The following is a 22,229-nucleotide window of genomic DNA, read 5'->3' on the forward strand; positions in this document are numbered from 1 at the left end:
CGCTCCCGGCGTGCCCCGCGCGCCGCGGAGGCTGCTGGTCTTCAGAAATGGCGACCCCGGGACGAGGAGCGCCGTGCTGCTCAGCAGGAAGGTCACGCAGAGCTTCGAGGCCTTTCTGCGGCACCTGACGGCGGTCATGCAGTACCCGGTGGCCAAGCTGTACGCCACAGACGGAAGGAAGGTGAGCACTCCGGGGTCTGTGCCCACAGGAGGTCGCCTTCCGGGCCCAGACGCGTCCACAGGGGCCCTTGCCCAGCTGCTTCCGGGGGCGGGGCTGTGGACTTCGGTGGGGGGTGTCACACCTGTAAATACGTCTTTAGTTACGCAGGAAGATCAGCCGGCCTCTCTTTAGCCATATATAGGCTTAACGCACGTTTGTCTGTCCAGTTATTTGTTGTACATCATTAGAGCCCAAGAAAATGCTTGGCGATGGTCTCTTTCAAGCCTGGGAGGTTCTTACACTGATTCACTCAAAATTATAGAATCATCACATAAAAGGAGCAAACCTTGCTCATGGAAGACCATGATCCTTTGGTTTCTTCTAGGTTCCCAGTCTCCAGGCAGTGATCCTGAGCTCCGGAGCGGTGGTGGCCGCAGGAAGGGAGCCATTTAAACCGGGGAATTATGACACCCAAAAGTTCTTGCTTCCTGCTAGATTACCAGGGATCCCTCATCGTGTGCGCCGGAAGGGAAATGCTAAATCAGAAAACAGAAAGAGTAAGTCATTTATAAATATATAAGACTTATTTTTAGTCCTGATATTATTTTCACCCTAGCAACAAGAAATTTGCACTTAAATGACCATTTTCATTAACATAGAAAGTATAGAGGATTAAAATATTCTAAAATGAAATTAATTACAGTTGGAAAGAGTCATAGGGATTATCTAATAATTTCTAAAGACTTTTTCAAATTACTTGATGATGTAACTGTTTAAATTGATGTTATGCTGTCTTCGTTGGCTTTTTGTTTTTGCATAAAATACTTAGTTAAATCAGAATGCTAGAATTTCTTGCTTTGGGGGGCCGGGGATTTAGCTCAGCGGCGAAGCGCCTGCCTGGCAAGCGCAAGGTCGTGAGTTCAGTTCCCGGTACCGGAGAAAAACCAAAAACCAAAAAAAAAAAAAAAAAAAAAAAAGAATTTTTTGCTTTGGAGAGGAATTTTATGGAGTCTGGTAGTTGCAGAATTTTTTGCAGTATTCTTAGCTGAGATCAGTGAGTAGTGGATTGACTGTATGTTTTGAAATCTATCTGTATTTTCTGCCTTGTGAAGTGTAAAAAAGTCATAGGTCCTTAGAACCACAATTTTATTTATTAAATAAATATTTGGAGTCTGGCATGGTGGTTCGTGCCTGTAATCCCCATGCTGTAGGAGGCTAAAGCAGGAGGATCACAAGTTTGAGTCCTGCTGGGGAAATTTAGCGAGTCCCTATCTCAAAAAAAAAAAAAAAAAAAAAAGAAAGGTAAGGTAGCCAATTCATGCTGGTTAACAAAAATTTAGGTCGGTGATGGTGAACCTTTTAGAGACCAAGTGCCCAGACGGCAACCCAAAACCCACTTACTTATCACAAAGTGCCAACACTGCAGTTAGATTTGAATGCTCAGCTGCTGGACAATACTGGGTGACTTAGCTTGTGTACAGACACAGAGGGTACTGCATGCTTGGTGCAGCACGTGTGCCATAGGTTCGCCAGTGCTGATCTGGGTTGTCATTTCCTTCATAGCTGGTAAATAAGTGTGGCTTGGGCCTTTGAGTAGGGAAAGAAGAGGGCCCTTAGGCTCAAGGGTATGGGAGTTTTGATTGTGCTCAGTATTTGCAGGGAAGCTTTAACTCTTTCTGCTAATATACTGATTGCCATATATAGTTGAATTTAGATTCTTACTCTTTTTAATACTCTTTTTTTTGGTTGTTGTTGTTACTGAGAATGGAACTCAGGACCTTGCATTTGCCAGGCAGGCACTTGTGCTGCTGAGCTATATCTCTAGCCCTCTCACTCTTTGTAGACATGGAATAATTTGCATTTTAAGAGATGCTATGCTATATATTTTTTCTAATGTAGGTAAAACTCATTTTTTGTCATTGAATTATTTCATGGCTATACACAATAGGTAATTATTAATGTTCCTATGTTGCAGGTATTAGGCTGTCAAATACATGAGTACATTATGCATATGGTGGCACAATATTTCACCTTTGTTATTTATTAAAGTAATTTTACTATTTTGTGTCTGGTAGATTTTTGGTGACTTCAGGGAATCTAAGGGCTTGTTAAATTTTACTTCTAAAAGTTATGGGTGAAGGATTTTGATTTATAATTTTAGCAAAAGTATACTGAAAGTAACACAAATATATTCAGATTTATACTCTGAAACATTAAAGATGATTACTTGGTGGTTAGCGTGTGCAAATCCATGATGAAGACTAATAACTTGACTGACTTTAAGAAAGGAGTGCCAAGTTTAATAATAAGGATACACATTAACTTTAATATCCAGACCCATGTTCTTTGTATGTCATATAGTAAATCAACTGCATTAATTAGACAAAGTGAACTGTAAATTAATTATTAATTGATTTTCAGTCTAAATATTCAAAATGTTTCTACTTTCATAAAATTATAAATGTGTTTCTTTTATATACATAGATAAAATACCACCACATACTGTTACTTGCTTTGTTTAAATGGATAAACAGTACTTGGTTAGGCATGTTTTAGAACTGGTAAGCAAACTAAAAAAGCCTACAAAAGCCTTTTATTAGTAGAATTGTTAGCAGTTTGCAAGTTCTATGTTTCTTGTTAAAATTACCTTATTAAAACAGTTAAAAGTCTGTAAATCAGTGTAGAGCTACAGATTTCTTTTAAGAGATATTCAAAGGAACTGTATAAGGAACTATGGTAAATTTTCTCAAACAGCCATTGAATACATAGAGTTTAGAAAATTATCAGTAACATTGTATTGTGAAATACAGAGACTGTAGTATTTTTGTACTAATTGTTTTCTTTTCTTTTTTCCATGCTCCCTCTTTCATTGGATATTTATAACTTCTCTATCTTCTACTTGTATTTTGATGTGGGCATCTTATACTCTTAAAACTTTAAAAGTGAGTGCACATATACCCTTAATCCCAAGATCCCAGATTTATTCTGTTTCTTCTGATAAAACACATGATTGCTACTCAGACTGTTCTTTTGCTCCTGAAAATTGCTTGAGCTTAGAAAAACGTGATTCTCAGAATTTATCAATATATCCTTCTGAAGATGATATTGAGAAAGCAATTATTTTTAATCAAGATGGTACCATGACAGTTGAGATGAAAGTTCGATTCAAAATAAAAGAAAAGGAAACTGTCAAGTGGACAACCACCATCAATAGAGCAGGTCTTCTAAATAATGATGAAAGGAGTGAGGTAAGCAGTTGTCCAGGAAGAGCAGATGATCGATCATCTAGTTTAAAGCTTGCAGCGTGTTCATTGTCTGCAGATGTCTCTGGCGATAATCAAGAGGTCGGTTTGGCAGAGGAAGGAAAAACTCAAATGACAGATCAAGATGCTGAAACTTGCAGTTCTGCCAGTTGGGAGAATGCTGCTATGGACACAGATGTTGTTCGGGGAACTCAGGCTCAAGTGAAGCATCATTTTTATAGGCCCCCAACACCTGGACCAAGGAGAGTGAGACAAAAGAAATCTGTGATAGGGAGTGTGACCTTAGTATCTGAAACAGAAGTCCAAGAGAAACAGTTTTCCTATAGTGAAAAAAGGGAAGGTGGGGAAAACAAATCAGAGTACCACATGTTCACACATTCTTGTAGTAAAATGTCATCATTATCTAACAAACCTGTACTTGTTCAGATCAGTAACAATGAGCAGATGGAGTCACCTTTGGAAAGAATAAAGCAGCGCAGACTCCTCAGGGCAAGTGCAGTAAGTGCTGGTGTGATAGAAATTACAAGTCAGAAGATGTTAAAGATGTCCCATAATAATGGCTTGCCATCAGCTATGTCAGAGAATTCTACTGAGGAGAAAGGTATAGTTGATAGTGTAATATCAGACAATAAAACTGATACAAAGAACTTCAGAACTTATGATAATACAAATGATAGGTTCAGTCCTGTTTTAGCAGAGGCAAGTCATTGTTCACGTAACAACTCTGAAACTGACAAAAGTATTTCTGAGGCTCCAGCTTCAGTAGAGTCCTCTACTGTAGCCACAAGAATTGACAGACTAATTAATGAATTTGCACAGTGCGGTTTAACAGAACCTCCAGAGAATGGAAAGCAGATCTTGTCATCTCCTGCCAGCAAAAAGAAGAAGAAATCACAGCAGCAAATGATCAACTCTAGGTATCAGGATGAGGAGTCTGTAACCAAAAGAATCTCAAAGAAGAGTAAGCGAATAAACACAAGAGGTACAATTGCACAGGAAACCATGTTGCAAGACTCAGACTGTTCCTTTAAAGGAAGGATACTTCATGAGGAAGACCTGCATACAGTTGGTATGGTAATGGAGTCAAATCATTTTAGTACCAAAAGTAATCTCAATCCTACAGTTTCTAAGAATTTCCGTAGACATAAATTCAATGATATTCAGAATCTTAAGGTTCAAGAACTTGTGGGCAAAAGAAAATCTAGACCACTAAAGAAAATAAGCCTAGGAGCACCTAAAAAAAGAGAAATTAGTCAAGGTGATAAAGTATCTCCTCATTATGAATCTAAATACTACAAAAGCACTTCAGAAAATCAAAGTTTATTTCATGTGTTTAACTTCCTTCAGCAAAAACCAAAAGCTTTTTTTGGACCACAATCTCCAGCCAAAAAAGTGTCTAGGAATTTGAGAGTTGTGGAAAAAATGAGCTTAGTTCCAAAATTTTATGATTCACGTGTAACCTTAAAAAGCCAGAAAAAACAAAAAGGGGATAAATTGAAATCAGGTACTGTTGTAAGTAAACACTATGCCAAAACCAGGGAGAATTCTTTAGCTTCTTTGAAAAAAGCTGATTTTTCTGTGGATACAGCCCATCAGTCAGAAAATTATGTACAGAGATGGTTACAGAACATAAATTCATATCCAACTTTAGAACCTAGAAAGTCAGCTCCAATACGCAAAAATAAAAGGAGCATGGCAAATTATAGCAATAACGGTTTTCTAGAAAATAATGTCCATACAAGTTCTGTAAAAGGAAATGAGTTTGTTATAGAAAGTAGTAAGCGCATAACTAAAAGTGCCAGTTTGACAGGAAGTAATCTATGTAAAGGAGATGGTAAATTTTTTAATGGTGAAGAATTTAACAAAGATCTCTGTGAGAGCCAGGTTGGATCTCTGAATGATGCTCACGTAGTTTCCTTGCAAGAATATTGTACCGTGTCACAGTCAGCTACTAATGATCATAATACCGCAAGTCAGATACCCTCTGAAAATTCAGGACCAGATGTAAGCCTTGTTTGCCATGAAATAAACCTAGCTACAAAAGGGCAAAGCATAGAGGCTGCCATTCAAGTAGATACTGTGGAAGCGAATATTTCCAAAGACCTCTTACCAGCTCTGTTGCTTCAACAACTGCAAGCTTCAGTTCCCAGCAGTCAGAAGACTCAGAATGGAGTTGTTCAAATGCCAGGGCCACTTGTAGATATTCCCTGCTTCTCTGCGATATGTAATTCATCTACTAATCTCCTTCTAGCTTGGCTCTTGGTGCTAAATCTAAAGGAAAGAATGAGTAGCTTCTGTCAAGGTGACTCTCCTAAGATTACCAACAGTTCTTCAGAAATACTTACATTGTTGGAGGTGCTAAAGCATGTTGCCATCACAGAGAAAGCTGATGACTTGAAGGCTGCTATTGCCAGTTTAGTGGAGTCCTCCACAGATTGTATTGAACCCAGTGAAAAAGAGCATGATATGGTTCCAGTAGGCCTTTCTGCAACAGTCAGCAGTCAGAGAGCACCAGATTGCAGTGAGAATGAGAGAATACAGAAAATCTCTTTGGATGGAGGCTGCTCTACCTGTGAGGTTTGTGGTTCTGAAATTTGTGTTTCAGAGATTTGTTCTCCATGTGAGATGTGTACTGTGAATAAGACTTACCTTCCAACAGACTTGTGTAGTCCCAGTAATGCTTTTCCCCCTGATGCTGGTTGTGTCATAGATAAGACCTCTATGAATAGGAGTTGTTTCCTGGAAGAGATCTGTTCACTTACTGATGCTGTGTCTTCCCATGAGGCTTGTGCTCAAAAGGAGAGCCACATATATGAGGTAGCTTGCCCACCTGATGAGACCCACATTCCGGGAGTCTGTGATACTGTTGACTTTTTAAATTCCAGAGAAAGCAAATGTATCGATAACTTGGAGTTAATGGAGGAGTTCAAAAGAGTTGATGAAGTTCAGAAAGACTTGAATATGTTGGCAGACCTTGGGTATGAAAATGACTTTAATACATCAGTCTCACAACAAAATGTCAGTAATTTAAGCCCTGCTGACACTTTTCTAAGTAAAAGTGATCTGGAATTTGATATGAAACAAAGCTCTCTAGGTCAATTTAAAAATGATGCAGTAAAGAGATTTCAGGATAAAAATACATATGCATCTTTTGATAAAGAAGAATCAAGGACTTCTGAAGAACCGGGGTCAGTAACCAACAGCATGACATCAAATGAAAGAAGTAACATTTCAGAATTGGAATCTTTTGAAGAATTAGAAAATCAAGACAGTGATATCTATAATACAGAGATAAACGCAGGTGAACAAACCACTGAAGAATCACTCACAAAAGAATTAGAGGCTAGTAGAAATTTGAAATTGATAGACATACCTAGTAGGAAAGTTACACAAGAAGGAAGAAGGAATGGTATAATTAGGCAGGTGACACCACCATCTTTAGTTTTTTGCTATGATTCTAATCAAAATACTGAAAAGGAGATCAATTCAGGAGAAAGTAAGGTGAAGGTTAAAATGATGGTGAAAAACATGGAAATGGGAAGTTATTCGGAGTCTTCGCATGATTTTAAAAGTTTCAAAAGTCCAGTGACTTCCGACTGGTCAGATTATAGACCAGACAGTGAGAGTGAGCAGCAGTGTAAAACATCCACTGATGACCACAGTGACAGTGACGACATTGCTCAAGAGAAAGAATATAATAAAGGGTTTGTTAAAAGGACGATAGAAAAGCTTTATGGCAAAGTAGAGATTGTTAAACCGTCTCTTTTTCCTGGGTCTGTACACAGAGCTCAAGTTTGTCCTTACAATTCTGTGGAATTTCAGTGTGCTAGGAAAGCAGGTTTTTATGATTCTGAAGGCCAGTCATTTGGGTCTGATGAACAGGTGTCTAGTACTTTACCTAGGTTACAGGAATTCCAGGACAGACAGAGAAAATGTGATGTTAATGGTGTGGGGGACGATTACCATGGAGGTGAAATTGTAGAACATGGTATAAAACAAAGTAATCATAATAAGGTCCATAGAGATAAAGAGGAAGGAGAACTGATTGACAAAGGCAAATGGCTACTGAGAGAAAATCATTTGCTAAGGATGTCATCTGAAAATCCTGGCATGTATGGCAATGCGGACACCACATCAGTGGATACCCTGCTTGATAATAACAGTAACGAGGTACCGTATTCACATTTTGGGAATTTGGCCCCAGCCCCAACTATGGCTGAATTATCCTCTTCAGAACTGGAGGAACTCACTCAACCCCTTGAACTGAAATGCAACTATTTTAACTTGCCCCACGGTAGTGACTCTGAGGCTTTTTGTGAGGATTTGCTAGGTGTTCAGAATAAAACCTGTGCCAAGGAGAGAACAGCAGATCACCACACAGAGGGGAAGAGTAATCATCAGTCAGAAAGAGTATGCACATCTGCCGCTCATGCCTTTACGTCTGCTGCTAACAAAGTGCACCCTGCCTCTGATGCTACTGTTAGAACCCAGCCGTTACCTGGCAGCAGGATGACTCAAGGTGCGCTTCAGGAAGGTGACTCTTTGGATAAACTCTATGCTCTTTGTGGTCAACATTGCCCAATACTAACGGTTATCACCCAACCTGTGAATGAAGAAAACCGAGGGTTTGCTTATCGCAGAGATTCAGATATTGAAAATGTTTTGGGTTTCCATTTATGGATGAAGATATACCCACATTTGCTACTCTCAAATGAAAATGTGTTCAAGGGTAAGAACCATAAAGCACGTATGAGAAAAGAATTTGTTGACAGTGCCATTGGCGATTTATTTGATCAGCTTTATTTTAGTAACATATTTGGCTTGACAGATAAGAGAGAGAAGCTCAAACTAACTAACTTCTTGGACTTAGAGGAAGAAAGTAATGTAAAGGAATTTCAGTCATATTTAAAGCAAAGGTTTTATGTGAATTTCTTGTACATACTTTTGTTTGTTGTATGTAATATGAATTCAAATACAGAAAACCCTAGCAGTTGGACAGGTGGTATCTTTAAGACAGTTGGTGAGACTAATGACTTACTAGATAACAGATTCCAGAATTTAAGAACAAATCTCAAGCGTGTAATAAGAGAAAATACCAGTTGTCATTTCTCCTTTGAAATACTTGGTCAAACCTGCCTATTAGATATTTGCCAAGTTGGAACATCCTTAAGTATTTGCAAAAGAAATATATTAGAAATACACTATATTTTTGAGGGTGAAAGTATTTTCATTTGGGAAGAGGAAAACCAATTACATTTTACTGATCTTGAAAGCAATAGTGAACAAGATGATATATAATTTCAGTATTAGCGAGCCTTTCTCTGTTAATACTTTTTAAATAATAAGATGAAGCACTTCGGATAGACATATTCATTAGATAACTTCCAAGTATGTCTTGCTCTTTCAAAATGGGCTTACTCTAGAAAGCTTACCTTTGTATGAACAATTTGACTTTTGTCATTCCTCTGTTCTTTATTTTTCCAATAATTACTCTTCATGTGGATTTGTCCTGAAGTTATATGATTTTTTTTTGTGTCTATGATTTTTTTTGCTCAGGGCATCAAAAATATATCTTGGATAAGAATTATCTTTTTCTTTTTATATTGTCAATTTTGTATAAAATGTATATTGTATGTATAAAAATGGATAAGTGAATAAATGCAATAGATATAGCCTTAAAGTATTTCATTTCTTAGTTTTGAATACTGGTTTGCTAGAAAGTTCATTCCCAGATGTGCCAAATGTGTTGAGTTCTTTCAGAACACCTATATAATTAAGCTGCAAGTATTACCATGGGGCAGGAGTTTCCATTTTTTCAGGAAAAAGATGCTTCACCACTAAGTTGCGTCTGCAGTACTTCTCTGAGAAAAATTTTTTTTTTTGGTACCGGGAATCAAACTCAGGACTTCACGCTTGCCAGGCGGGCACTGTGCTACTGAGCTAAATCCCTGGCCACTGAGAAATTTTTATCTTTTAAACCTTAGTAAAATGTCAGGAAATCTGAAGAAGTCAGAACAAAAAGAAGAAAAAAATTAAGGAATTCTCTGAAGGAAAATTAAAGGAGATGGAGTACTTTAACCTGGAAAAGAAAAAGAATGGTGACTGGTGACTTTAAAAATTCTCTTGAAATTAAAAGAGTTGCTGTGAAAAAGTTGACATTTCTTTGTATCTTTATCTGCTTTAATAAAATACTTAAATATATATAAATAAAAACGTACAATTGTCTGGAGCCATATGTCTGGCTAGACTGTGAATTATGAAATACTGAGTAATTGTATGTTGCTGGTGTTAACTAGGAAGCATTTTAAGATACCATCCATTACATGACAGTATGATAGTGTAGACATAAATCTTGTAAAACTTGGAAATCTAGCCTGTTGTCTAGAACTGACTCAGAGTAGAGCTATATACTTAATGTTCTGGAACAGCACACGAAGGTGCCGAAATAATATAACTTGAGTGTTGAGGAATTGATGTAATTAATTACCTAAAGACTAACTTTGGGTTCGGTTAGCATGAATCGTAAATCCATACAATTCATGAATTGCTACTTTACCAGGTAAAGAATATATAGAATATGCTTTTACTACAGTAAGCCATGCCCTCTTCTAATCAAAATACAGGAGATGTAACATGGTATTAGCTTCTGTAGTGAGCAATGAGAAGTCATAGTGAAATAAAAGTGCATTAATTTTGGAGAAGTAACAGTAGAGAAGAATTAACACTGATTTTGGGCCTGTTGTATACTAGGGACTGTATTAGAGTACAGATTTGTTATAAGAAATACTTTCTTGTAAAGGCACCGTGTTCAGTGTTATCACTCCGTTTTCTCAATATAAGAATTTAGGTAGATACATGACTTCAATCTGGTGTCTGGTGAATGTTATGTCAAGATTGAAACCTAATCTTTTGTCCAAAACAGTCAGTACTATTCTTACTACATCTTTATTTTTTCCCATGAAGAAAGAGTAAAGTGTTCTTAAAAAATAAGGCCTTATTCCTTGGTGCAGAGACAAGAAATTCTTCTTAATTTGGAAAGTGTGATATTTAGTTATACTCAGTAGTCTGGGGAAGTCACAGCAACCAAGAGGTTTAGAAATGTAAGAATATAGCATATACTTTTTGGCAGTAATACAATATCAAACAATGTCCTGTGAGAGTTAGGTAACGTTGGGGAAGAGAAATTGGAATTGCAATCCTGAGTTGTAATCCACATATTATATCCTGTAATATATGACATATTGCATCTTACTTTTGTGAACATGTTGATATACACTGAATTCTGAGACGAGACTGACCACATCTTGTTCATGTTACATACTAAAACTAGAATATTGTTGGGGCCTACTAAGCACCTAGAAATGTATATTGCATGGATGAATAGTGGTTTTAAGGCATTTATTCTTTATTTCTTACTGACTTTTGTGTGTATATGTTGAAGGATACACAAAGGTACTGAGTTATGGTACTAAGTTTCTTGTATTTTATAAAGCAGTATTTCAATCATCTTTAAAAATGTGAATTTATCTGTTAAACATTCGAAGAATTTTTTATTTTCAGAAGACTTGTATCAAAAAGTCTTGTAACATTGACATTTAGAAGGAGAAATGAAACTCCAGAGGAAATTCAAGAATGGTATATTGACCTGACTTATTGTTCCGAGATGATGTGCCTGAAGGACTGAGGAAAAGGGTGTGGCTTCTTATAACCTGGGAACTACGGATGCCTTCGTCTTATAATGGGGTTGCGTGATGATGAACCAGACTCCTGTGGCTGCCGGAGGATGACTGTGTAACTGTACCACGGAGTTCAGGATCTCTGGTCTGCAAGCGGAGGGCTGAGCTTTTGTCTGTGTCCACCAGATGGCAGCTGTGCGGTGCACTGCCAGTTGCTCAGGTGCCCCCGAAGGAGGCTTGCATGGCTAAAGGGACTGCCTTAAGCATTGTGACAACCTCTGGGCATCCTGCTCCTGCTTGGAAGAAGGCTAAGGTCTCAACCGTGCGGGCACCCTCCAAGTGTTAAATGCAGAAGGTGTAGTCGTTTTCGGAATGAGAGGAAACAGTAGCAAGGAATTGAAATTCCCAAGTGGAGGATTAAAAGATAAAATTTTGCCAACAGTCAAGAATTATCAGTTTTTCTGAAGTAAAGCTTAATTAGAGGAAGATGAGAACCATTAATAATACTAACACGAATGGAATATTAGTGACTCACTGTATCAGTGGGTAGAGGTAATTTTTATACGATATTTTCATAGTTTACCTCTTTCAGTGACACAAAACATGTGCCTCATTTAAAGGCTTAAAGTTTAAATATTACAGCCACATCTCATGTTTGTGGCACCCTTTTTGTGGATCTCTCTGTTTATAAAATGGGGCTACTATAAAGTTCTTATGAAATGGTACCGTACAAGGTTATTATTAGAAAATCATTAGAGACAGTGCTTGTAAGATTCTTCGCACAGCCCTGGCATTATTGCCAAACACATTTTACCTACTAAAAAATCTGTTACTGTTAATACCTTTTTAAAAGTTAGTGTACCTCTAATAATGAAGGATTTAGCCCTGGTGAGTGGTAAGATTTTTAGAAGGATACAGTATGATCAACATTTATTCATATGATCCTTCATAAAGTAAAAGTGATCAACATTTTGAGTCCTGTTTGGTGCCAGATACTATTCTTTTTTTTTTTATTTTAAAGAGAGTAGTAAATGAGAAGCAAACAGAAATAGAACAGTAGCAGCATACCAGTGTCACAAATATAAACATCAAAGCAAGCACATTCAAAGTGATACAGAGTCTCAAGACAAAATAATACGGGTCAACAGTGGTTGTTACATTAAACAACACTGAGATTCCATCTCAACCCAGAAAGAATGGCTGTCATCAAGAAATCAACCAGTAACAAATGCTGGAGGAGCTGTGGGGAGAAAGGAACTCTACGCCGCTGCTGGTGGGAGTGTAGATTGGTGAAACCACTGTGGAAATCAATTTGGAGATTCCTCACAAAACTAGGATTGGAAGTCTCATTTAACCCAGCTATTCCCCTTCTGGGTATTTTCCCAGAAGAATTAAAGACATCATACCACAGTGGTATATGTGCACCCATGTTTATAACAGCACAATTTGTTGTAGCTATATCTTGGAAACAACCAGGATGCCCATCCACTGAGGAATGGATAAAAAAGATGTATTTTTATACAATGGAGTATTACTCAGCTATTGAAAAAGATAATCTCCAGGCTTTTGTAGGTAAATGGATGCAACTAGAGACCATACTCACAAGTGAAATAAATTGGACCCAGATGGGTAAACATCATATTGTCTCCTTGGTGTAGGAACCAGATACTGTTCTGAGTCCTGCTTGGTCCCCAGTGCTGTTCTAAGTTCTTTGTATATATAGTCTCAGTCAGTTCTCACAGTAAATGTCTCAGATGGGTAATAGTATCTTTACTATGGCCAGAGGGAACCAAAGCTCACAGAAGGAAGCTAGTAAAGAAGCACTTTCATTTTCATGTCTGTGTTTGAGTCTCAAAAATAATCCTGAATTTTGTGGTTTGACCTTGTGTATACAAATCTACCCTGAAAATATGAAGTTATTTTTTATTTCCTGTTTATTGAGGCTTAGAGGGATCCTATAACTCCCCAGGGTATCCCAGTAAGTCAAAGTTATTGTAATATGGAGTACTTTCCCCTTACTATATTCTTTTGTTTATTGAGATGTTAAAGGTAATTATTTTATTGAAAAAAGTAAAACAAGGGGCTGGGAGTTTAGCTCAGTGGCACAGTGCCTGCCTGGCAAGCGCAAGGTCGTGAGTTTGATACCTGGTACTAGAAAAACCAAAAAAAGAAAAAAGTAAAACAATTTCACAACATAATAATAAGAGTAACAATAGTTAATACATTACATATTATCATCTTCAAAGCAGTTACAAGATACAAGCTATGGGTATAAACATTTCTCCAGTTGATGTTAGCATGAACCTTCCTCTTCAGTGAAATAAGAGACAATAATGGTATAGCTTCCTGGCATTTTTCTCCCCTTTTTCTTTCTCCCTTTCTCCTTTCCCCATCCTATTTCCTTTTAAACAATTGCTTCCATTTCACAATATCTCTTGTACATTCTAGACCTTATTTACTTTGTAAATTTCTTATACCAGGGAGACAGTATGATGTTTACATGTGTGAATCTCATTTATTTCATTTATGAGTATGGTCTCAAGTTGCATCCATTTGCCTATAAAAGTCTCAAAGTTATCCTTCTTTATGGCTAAGTAGTACTCTGCTGTATAAAAATACCACATCTTTTTTATCCATTCCTCAGTTGATGGGCATTTGGGTTGTTTCCAAGATGTAGCTATTATAAATCGTGCTGCCATAAACATGGGTGCACATGCATCGCTGTGGTATGATGTTTTCAGTTCTGGAAAAATACCCAGAAGGGGAATAGCTGGGTTAAAGGATAATATTTAAAGTGAGTCATGAATTCTGTATAATGTGAACATATGCCAAGGATTTTATTTAACTTTTAAATGAAGGAACTATTAATATATTAAAGTTATTATACTTTAATATATTAAAGTATCAAAGGAGAATTTCGTATGAGCAAACATAGGTGGGTCAGGCATGCTGAGATGAGTGGATCTGAGACAGTGTCGAAGCTCCTTTCCTGTCACTGGACCTCGCACTTGATGCCCACAACCTAAACGAGTCTGCTGCGGCTCCCGGTTTCAGCCTGGTGGGCCGGATCCAAGGCAGAAACAGGACGGCAGAGGGGCACGGCGGAGGGGAAGGTGCTGCACTCCTGGCGGTCAGCGAGGGAGCAGAGGGGTGAAGGGAGGGGCAGGGTGCACTTGCAGGGATCCCTGCCTGACAGCTCCCCCAGCTGCGGGGTTTGTCCTGGATGAATCTGCTGAGGAGCACAGCACCTCCATGACCCATTTGCCTTCCGCACACAAGGGACTTTAGGGACATTTTAGGTCTAAACAGTAGCCGTTCTCTGAACACAACCGATTTATACTTCGTGTAAAAGAATGATTTGCATTATTATCCATTTTTAATAGCTTACAGTGTTGTAAGGTAATTTAAAGATAGTGAAAAGCAAAGGTAACCCCTAAGAGGATGCCTGACAAAGAACCACTCTTTTGTCCGTTTCAAGATAATTCCCAATTTTTCCTCACGAAGATCATATTCTTCCCTGACTGAAGTATGAAGTCGTAAAAGGGATATCCCCACGCCATAGCAATATGTGACTGAAAAGCTTTCTGTTGTGCGTGGTGGTGCGTGCCTGTAATCGCAGCGTTCTGGAGGCTGAGGCAGGAAGATGGCAAGCTCGAGTCCCCTCAGGGCAACAGTGCAAAACCTTATCTCAAAATAGTAAAACTAAAAAGGGCTGGGGCTGGAGCCCCGTGGTAGAGCATCCCTGGTTAGATTCCTAGTACTGAAAAACAATAAAAAGCCAAACCAAAACAAACTCCAAAAACAGAAAGAAAGAAACTTCCTAAGATCAAATAACAAAAACTTTCAAACAAGGACCAGTCTTACCTCATTTTATGGTTAAGCTTATCTATCTTTTTTTTTTTAAACAGTAAATAGTACTGAACATTGACTTTATTTTTAAAGAACAGCATTATTGAACTGAAATTTGCATAGCACACGATTTACAAGAGTCAGTAGATTTTAGCTCATTGATAAAGTTATGCAACCATGACCATAATCAAATTTGATCATTTTTGTTATCCAGAAATAAAACACTCTACACAAAACTACCATCTCCCAGTCCCTTTCCTGCTAAATCCAGGCAACCACTGAGCTGCTGTCTTCACAGATTTTCCTGTTCCGGGATTTTTAGATTCACATTAGACCATGCAACAGTAAAGGCACTCACATGTCCAAAGAAGTGGAAATCCTGCACAGTGATTTCTCACACCGTGGTTGAATGAAACTGGAAACTGACAGCAGAAATGTACTTAGAATACAGTGACTTTTTTCCTCCTCTCTCTTTTTTCCTATTAACTTTTTCATATAAGAGAAAGCGTGCCGTGTTCAAGCTTGTGTATCTCATTTACTTCACCGAACTGTGTGACCTCAAGGTATATCCATTTTACTACAAGTGCCTCAAGTTTATCCTTTTTCCTGGAAGAGTACTATTTTATTGTACACAGATACCATTTTCCTAACTCATTCATCTGCTGATGGGCATGTAGGATGTTTCCAAGATTGAGCTATTATGATACATTGCTATGGTGTGATGTTTTTAATTCTTTTGAGAAGGTACTTCAAAGGGGAGTAGCTGTAGATTCCAATCTACAAATGGAATTTCTATTTTTAGCTTTTTGAGGAATCCCATACTGATTTCCATAGTGGTTGATTAAGTTTACATTCCTATCAGCAATGAAGAAGGGTTCCTTTCTCCCCACAGCTTCACCAGAACTTGTTCTTGCTGGATTTCTTGATGGTAGCCATTCTTTCTGGGGTGAGATGGAATCTTAATGTTTTAATTTGCATTTCTTGAATGGCCAGTGATACTGAACATTTTTTTATGTTACTTACTGGCCAGTTATATTTCCTTATCTGAGAAGTGTCTATTCATTTCAGATGCTCGTTTTCAACATAGACTTTAAATGCAGTACACAGCAACTCATTTTTAACAGTTGGAATTTTTCCTTACGGATGTACATTGCCCTTTTCTCTATGCATACACATTTCAATATCATCAATATTTACTTTCTAATTCATGCACAGAGATTATCATAATAGTAACAGCAGTACTAAAAAACGCAATGGAGTGAACATTACTTCATTGTTTTTCCTCCTGAGAATAATTCTTCTCTTTTGTAACACTAATGTTGATGAATGCCTGGGGTCTGCAGACTACTCCCTAAGTATAACTGCTTAAAGCTGAGGAAAATCAATAAAACCAAGTAAGTTAAAATGGATGTTAGGTTCATGAAAAACATGACTTGCACATTACAGGAATTCACTGTGAATACTGAAAATGGTTAAATGGGCGGCATTAAACACAGTGTTTATATTCATATAAGAATATTCATGTACATATATGAACATGGTCATATATTGTGCAGTGTAGTTGCTGCCTGAGCTTCCTTTCTAGGTCTGACATAAATTATTTGAAACCTACTCCTACCCTGTCACCTTTGGCCTACTCCGAACCTTACCTCTGCATGTGGTGAACTGCCAGGCAGTCTTCCTGTTCCTCATCTCTCTGACCCAAACCTTAGCATAACCTGTAGCTACTGACTATGATAGAACCTAGGGGTTGACACAAGAGTCATTTAAATAAACTCGCCCTCCAGGATTAAGAGGGGAACTTATTTCTTTTAACTAGCAAATCTACAGTCCCCAAGAGAAGACCTAAGAGATAATACATGGACCCTAATGCAGGCCAGACCTTCCTGCCCCTACGGCTCCTTACTTGCGTTGGAACTCTGGGAATTACGGTAGTACATTTCTTCTCTTTCGTGCATTTTGGTTTCACTTCTTAACCTTGGCACCTGACGCACACTAACCCCGAACTTCATCTGTCTTGCCAAGCAGGGCTGCCTTACTCGTTATCTTCACAAGAGTAAACAGCGCAGGTTAAACAGGAGCCACGAAGATGGCTGCCAGTGAAGCCATTGTCCTGTCAGAGGGGCGCCTGGCTGTGGGTTGCACACTTAGGCCATAGGTTGTCTGCCAGGATAAAGAAGTGAGAAAATTGTGGTACCTTTATAGAATGGAATATTACTCAGCTATAAAGAAAGATAAACTCGAGGCCTTTATAGGTAAGTGGTCACAACTAGAGACCATACTCATAAGTGGAATAAATCAGACCTGCATGTGCAAGCACCGCATTGTCTCACTAGTGTAAAACCTGAAAGAGTTAATAAAAACTCGGAGGTATGATAGACACTGTGAAATGATAGGAAAACGCTCAAGGGTAAAGGGCAACTGGGATGTGGGAAAAGAGAAGGGAAAGGAGGAGAAATTTTGTATGTATGTATATGCAGGATAGTTAACATAGTTGATCTACTGTCTTCTGTTTCTTTGCTGAAACTGTTAATGAGTCCTTGGTTGATCAATATTGCATGTCTCTGTTTTCATGAGAAACCACTTTGAAGATATGAACGTAATACAAGAAGCATTGTTAATTTCCTACCACTTTGTTTGTAATTGTATTGTTTGTACTGTTCTTTTGCTATTTTGTAAAAGGTTGTCTGTCTGTTAATGTTTTCCTCCTTTTATTTAAAAAAAAAAAAAAAAGTATCTCATGAAAGACATCCATGGCCAAATCCTTTAGATTCCTCCTGAGGGGAGGGCTGGAGCTTACAGCTGCTTTACAAAGAGCAGACTCAAGACCAAATTAGTCACTCAACACTTTGCCCGAGCATCACAAGGGCAGTGCTTTTATTGACATACTATCCTGAGTGTGGCTCAGGCAGGTGTCATTTCAACCAGTTGATTCTTGTATTGAATAAATCTGATGAAATTGTCGTTTTTATATTTCTTGTTATATTATCTTACAAAAATTAACAAAAGTATGCAATTTTTGGTTATCATGTATTTAATTAATTGGACTGGTAAGTGGTTAAGATGGCCACGCGGTCGTAACACTTGCATACATATATACTCCATCTAGTCTCAAGAATGTGGCATAGATAAGCCAAAAGAATAGTCTGACATTATTGAAATGGCATTGGAATTTGTTTCCAGCTCATTTAAATGTAGGGAAATTAGTCTGAATTTTTAGTAAAAAAAAGTATAAAAAATGAGTGCAACCATTGAAATCTCTTTAAATTATTTTTTTGAGCCCTTTCTCTGCTTGCTTATATAGTATACACTCATGTGCACACAGCAGGCTCTGTCCCCCCACCCTTCCAGAAGACACAGAGTAGAATCACATTATGGAGATTCCGTCTGGTTCTCTATTCCTTTAGGAGGTTAACATCAGCGTCAGCCTGGTAAGACCTGTTTGGTCACCCAAGGGGCATAGTAGCCATGTAGACCTTGGCCGTCATGTTCTTCTTTATTCTGTTAGTACGGTGAATTACACTGACTTCTGAATGTTAAAAAACCTTTGAATTCCTGGGATCCACTTGAAGGTTGTGTTTGCCTTTTCTATTTCTGGGATAAACTTGGAGGTTTTTGACTTACTTTTGTAACACTTTTTGAGAATATTTTTATGTTCATGAATGTTATTCTGTAATTTTCAAATAATACCTTTTACTGGGTTGGTGTCAGAGTAATATTTCTCTCAGACAATAAGCTAAGTATTCCAAAGGATTTGGATAGAATTGAATGTGTGTGTGTGTGTGTGTGTGTGTGTGTGTGTGTGTGTGTTTGTATTTAAGGTTTGAAAGTACTCAGTAGTGAAGCCACCTGGTCCTGTAGTTCTTTGTGAAAAATTTTAAACCATACTTTATTATTTGTAGAAGGTAAAGGTTGTTCAGCTTTTTATTGTGTGTGCCGTGGTCATCACAGTCTGTTATTAAATTGCCTGCCCCGTATCTGCATTCTGTTTTCTCCAGTCAGTTAACCTCTCTTGATTCAACATTGGACTCCTGTTCAACTTGGGGGTTAATAGGGCTATAAATATTAAGGTTTTTAGATTTTTTTATTTTAAAGAGAGTAGTATATGAGAAACAAACAAACAAATACAACAGTAGTAGCATAGCAGTATCACGAACATAAATCAAAGCAAGAACGTTCAAAGTGATACAGGGTCTCAAGACAAAATAATATGAATCAACAGTGGTGGTTACATTACCTGTCGCTATCCTCAGTTACATTGCTCAGATTACTAGATGTAACAATAAAAGATCGCTCAAACCATTGAAGAGAATAAGAAAATAATTCTTCAATAAAACATTAGAGATAATACAGAGTTTCACTAGACAAGATGGTAGGAATTCACCATTGTAATTCCATTGCACATTGTTACCTTCAAATCAGTTGCTCAGACCACCAGACACAAGCATGCAAAGTCTATCAGAACATAAAAAATTGTAAGCATTAACTGTTCATTTCAGTGCAACATCAGACATCAGCAATACAGTCATCGCAGCTATTCATATATATATTTATGTTTTGCCTTCCTTCTTTCTTTTTTCTTCTTTCCCTATCCCAGTCATTCCTTCCTTGGAGCAATTTTTTTCCCTTTCCTATCATCTATTGTACATTTTGAGTTTTACCTAGTCTTTCAGGTTCCTACACCAAGGAAACAACATGATGTTTACACATGTGGGTCCAGTTTATTTCACTTATGAGTGTGGTCTCTAGTTGCATCCATTTACCTACAAAAGCCTCGAGTTTATCTTTTTTAATAGCTGGGTAATACTCCATTGTATAAAAATACCACAACTTTGTTATCCATTGCTTTTTAGATTTTTTATCTTTTTTCTCCCCTTGTATTTCTGCAAAAGTTAGGTGAAGTTTTGAAATCTGCAAAGCTTTGAAATTTTTTATGATGTTCACTTCTTAGCTTCTACTTTTGCAAGGATTATGGCATATGTTTTGTATCTTTTTAGTTTAATATATAAATAATACACATTTCTGGCCTCTTTGTTGTTGTCCTTTAATTATTCCTATTCATTTTCTTAATTTTTCTGTGATCTGGCCTTGCTCCAACAAAATCTTACATTAAATATATCCTGGGTGAAGGGCTGGCCTACCCTACTCCACTGTGACCTTAATTTATATTTTAGTTACATTTACAGTGACCCTATTTCCAAATAAGGTCATGTTTACAGATTTCAGGAACTAGGATTTGAACATACCTTAGTACGGTGCTGACCTCATATCAATAACATAATGGAGTACAAAGACTGCATCTTAGTTTTCCATCCTCTTGCCCCCCAGACAGTGAGCATCTTTAGGTTCTGCTCCACTTTTTATAGTATTCCTTTGCAAGGATAAAGCTTTCATGAATTAGTAAGTTAGGGAGGTACAGTAACCTTTGGTAAGCAGACATCATATTTCATTATTTTTATTTCTATTCATACACTTTTTATCCTTTTCCATCTCAGTGATTTGGAAATGCAATTTCTTTTCCTATTGATTTGGTTCTTGCACATTTAGCAAGTATTGATTCTCCTCTGACCTCTTTTGCTGCATTTCTAAAACAGCAGAAACAGAAGAGTTTCATTTCATTTTATTTAAATAAGCACCAACATGCAAGGTATTATACATAAAACAGCTCTAATTTTCCCATCTTTGAGTTTTGTAATTGCAATTTAACTGCCTCTTCTGTTAGTAAAGACAGTCATTTTCTACTAATTTTTAAAAAATATGCTTTTACTTAATGAAAGATTGTCTACCAAAAAGACTTGATAGCCTAATGTAGCTTTTTACCATGCTTGGGACAAATAAAATACATTTTTTTCTGTTTATAAAATAGAATTTTATATTCATATGTTAATTTAACATATACGTATTACATCTTATGTAAACCTAGAATCTGATTACTTTAGTGATCAAAGTTGAAAATATAGGGCTGGGGATTTAGCTCAGCGGCAAAGCGCCTGCCTGGCAAGCGCAAGGTCGTGAGTTCTGTTCCTGGTACCGGAGAAAAACAAAAAAAAAACAAAAAAACAAAAAAAACAACAACAAAAAAATTGAAAATATACTTACGGGAAAAGCAATTACAGTCAGATGGATAGAATGTCATTTAATCTCTAGTCTTGAATTTTATTGCCTTTTTAAAAAATGTAATCTTAACTATATTTCCTAATTCTCATTATTTCACTTTTCTTATAGGTTAACTTTTTGATACTTGCCCTAAATAAAACTGGCAAAACTAACTAGAAATCCTACGAGATTATGTCATACCACTATTGATGTGTTATAATATTTAATCATTCTCATTTATACTCACAGTGAACCATGTATTTTTAAGCACTATTTTTATATGTTGCTGGGTGATACAAATTTACTTAGTGTTTGTGAAACTCAGTCACTTTACCTATTAATTGAGGACACAGAATAATAAATGAAATTTTACTGGATGATTTTCAAATACTTTCTAACTTGATTCTGATGGTGCTTTTATTTCAGAGAATATGCAACCTCAAAATGTAAAAGGTATAATTCTGAAGTGCACATGTTACATATTAGAGTTAAGTTTAGTGGAGATATTTTGTCAAAATACTGGGAGCCTCTGTAGTGACTCTCTGAGGGTTCAGGGACAACCGGTTATAATAGGATAATGGTCTCCGTCTAGCCTTACTAGTAAAGATCTTCTGGGAGTGTTTTCAAAGTCACACTGTAGGATGTAGTAAGTTTTTTGAGGAATTTTAAAAACCAAGTCTTCGGTCTTTCTTATGGTACTTTTCCTGAGAAGTTGACCTCTGTCTATTCCGACCTCTCCTACTTTTATGATGACCTATTGTTTTGAGTCTTTCATTTCTATAGATTGACATAATGCATGTCATTTGTGCTTCTGTAGGTGGTAACTGGAAAGTCTGCATAATCACCAGTGACTTGCCAAATGCAGGGACCAGCTCACAGATATATATTATATTATATGGACAACATAGAAGTTCTGCTCCCATATATCTTTATGGAACAGATGGGGCTCGATTTCAGGCTGGCCAGGAAGACATCTTTACTGTAAGTAATAAAACTGAGTCCTGTTGGTAGAAATGCTACAGCTAGTAGGTACTTTTACATGAGTTTGGTTTATAAAATTGGGCTCTTCCTATTATAATATGCTGTGCTCTATAGAAATCAATCAGAAGAAATTCATGGCAGTCTCTACTCAACCAACTTAAACAAATCTATCATGTGGGAAGAGAAGTACTAGATGTTCCACAT

The 22,229-nt window shown here is 37.3% G+C and overlaps 1 protein-coding gene across 1 annotated transcript in view; it reads left to right on the plus strand.

Annotated features, from left to right (window-relative positions):
* Rp1 (retinitis pigmentosa 1 (autosomal dominant)) overlaps positions 1-22,229 on the plus strand; it is a gene marked incomplete in the record, with an annotated part of 300,755 nt that overhangs the window by 35,105 nt on the left and 243,421 nt on the right. The window contains 3 exon segments of the mRNA XM_013520200.1: positions 1-181; positions 546-717; positions 21,862-22,025. Coding sequence (XP_013375654.1) covers positions 1-181; positions 546-717; positions 21,862-22,025 — 517 coding nt within the window.

This window comes from Chinchilla lanigera, unplaced genomic scaffold (assembly GCF_000276665.1).
Source record: "Chinchilla lanigera isolate Chin_1 unplaced genomic scaffold, ChiLan1.0 scaffold00053, whole genome shotgun sequence".
NCBI classification, from domain to species: domain Eukaryota; kingdom Metazoa; phylum Chordata; class Mammalia; order Rodentia; family Chinchillidae; genus Chinchilla; species Chinchilla lanigera.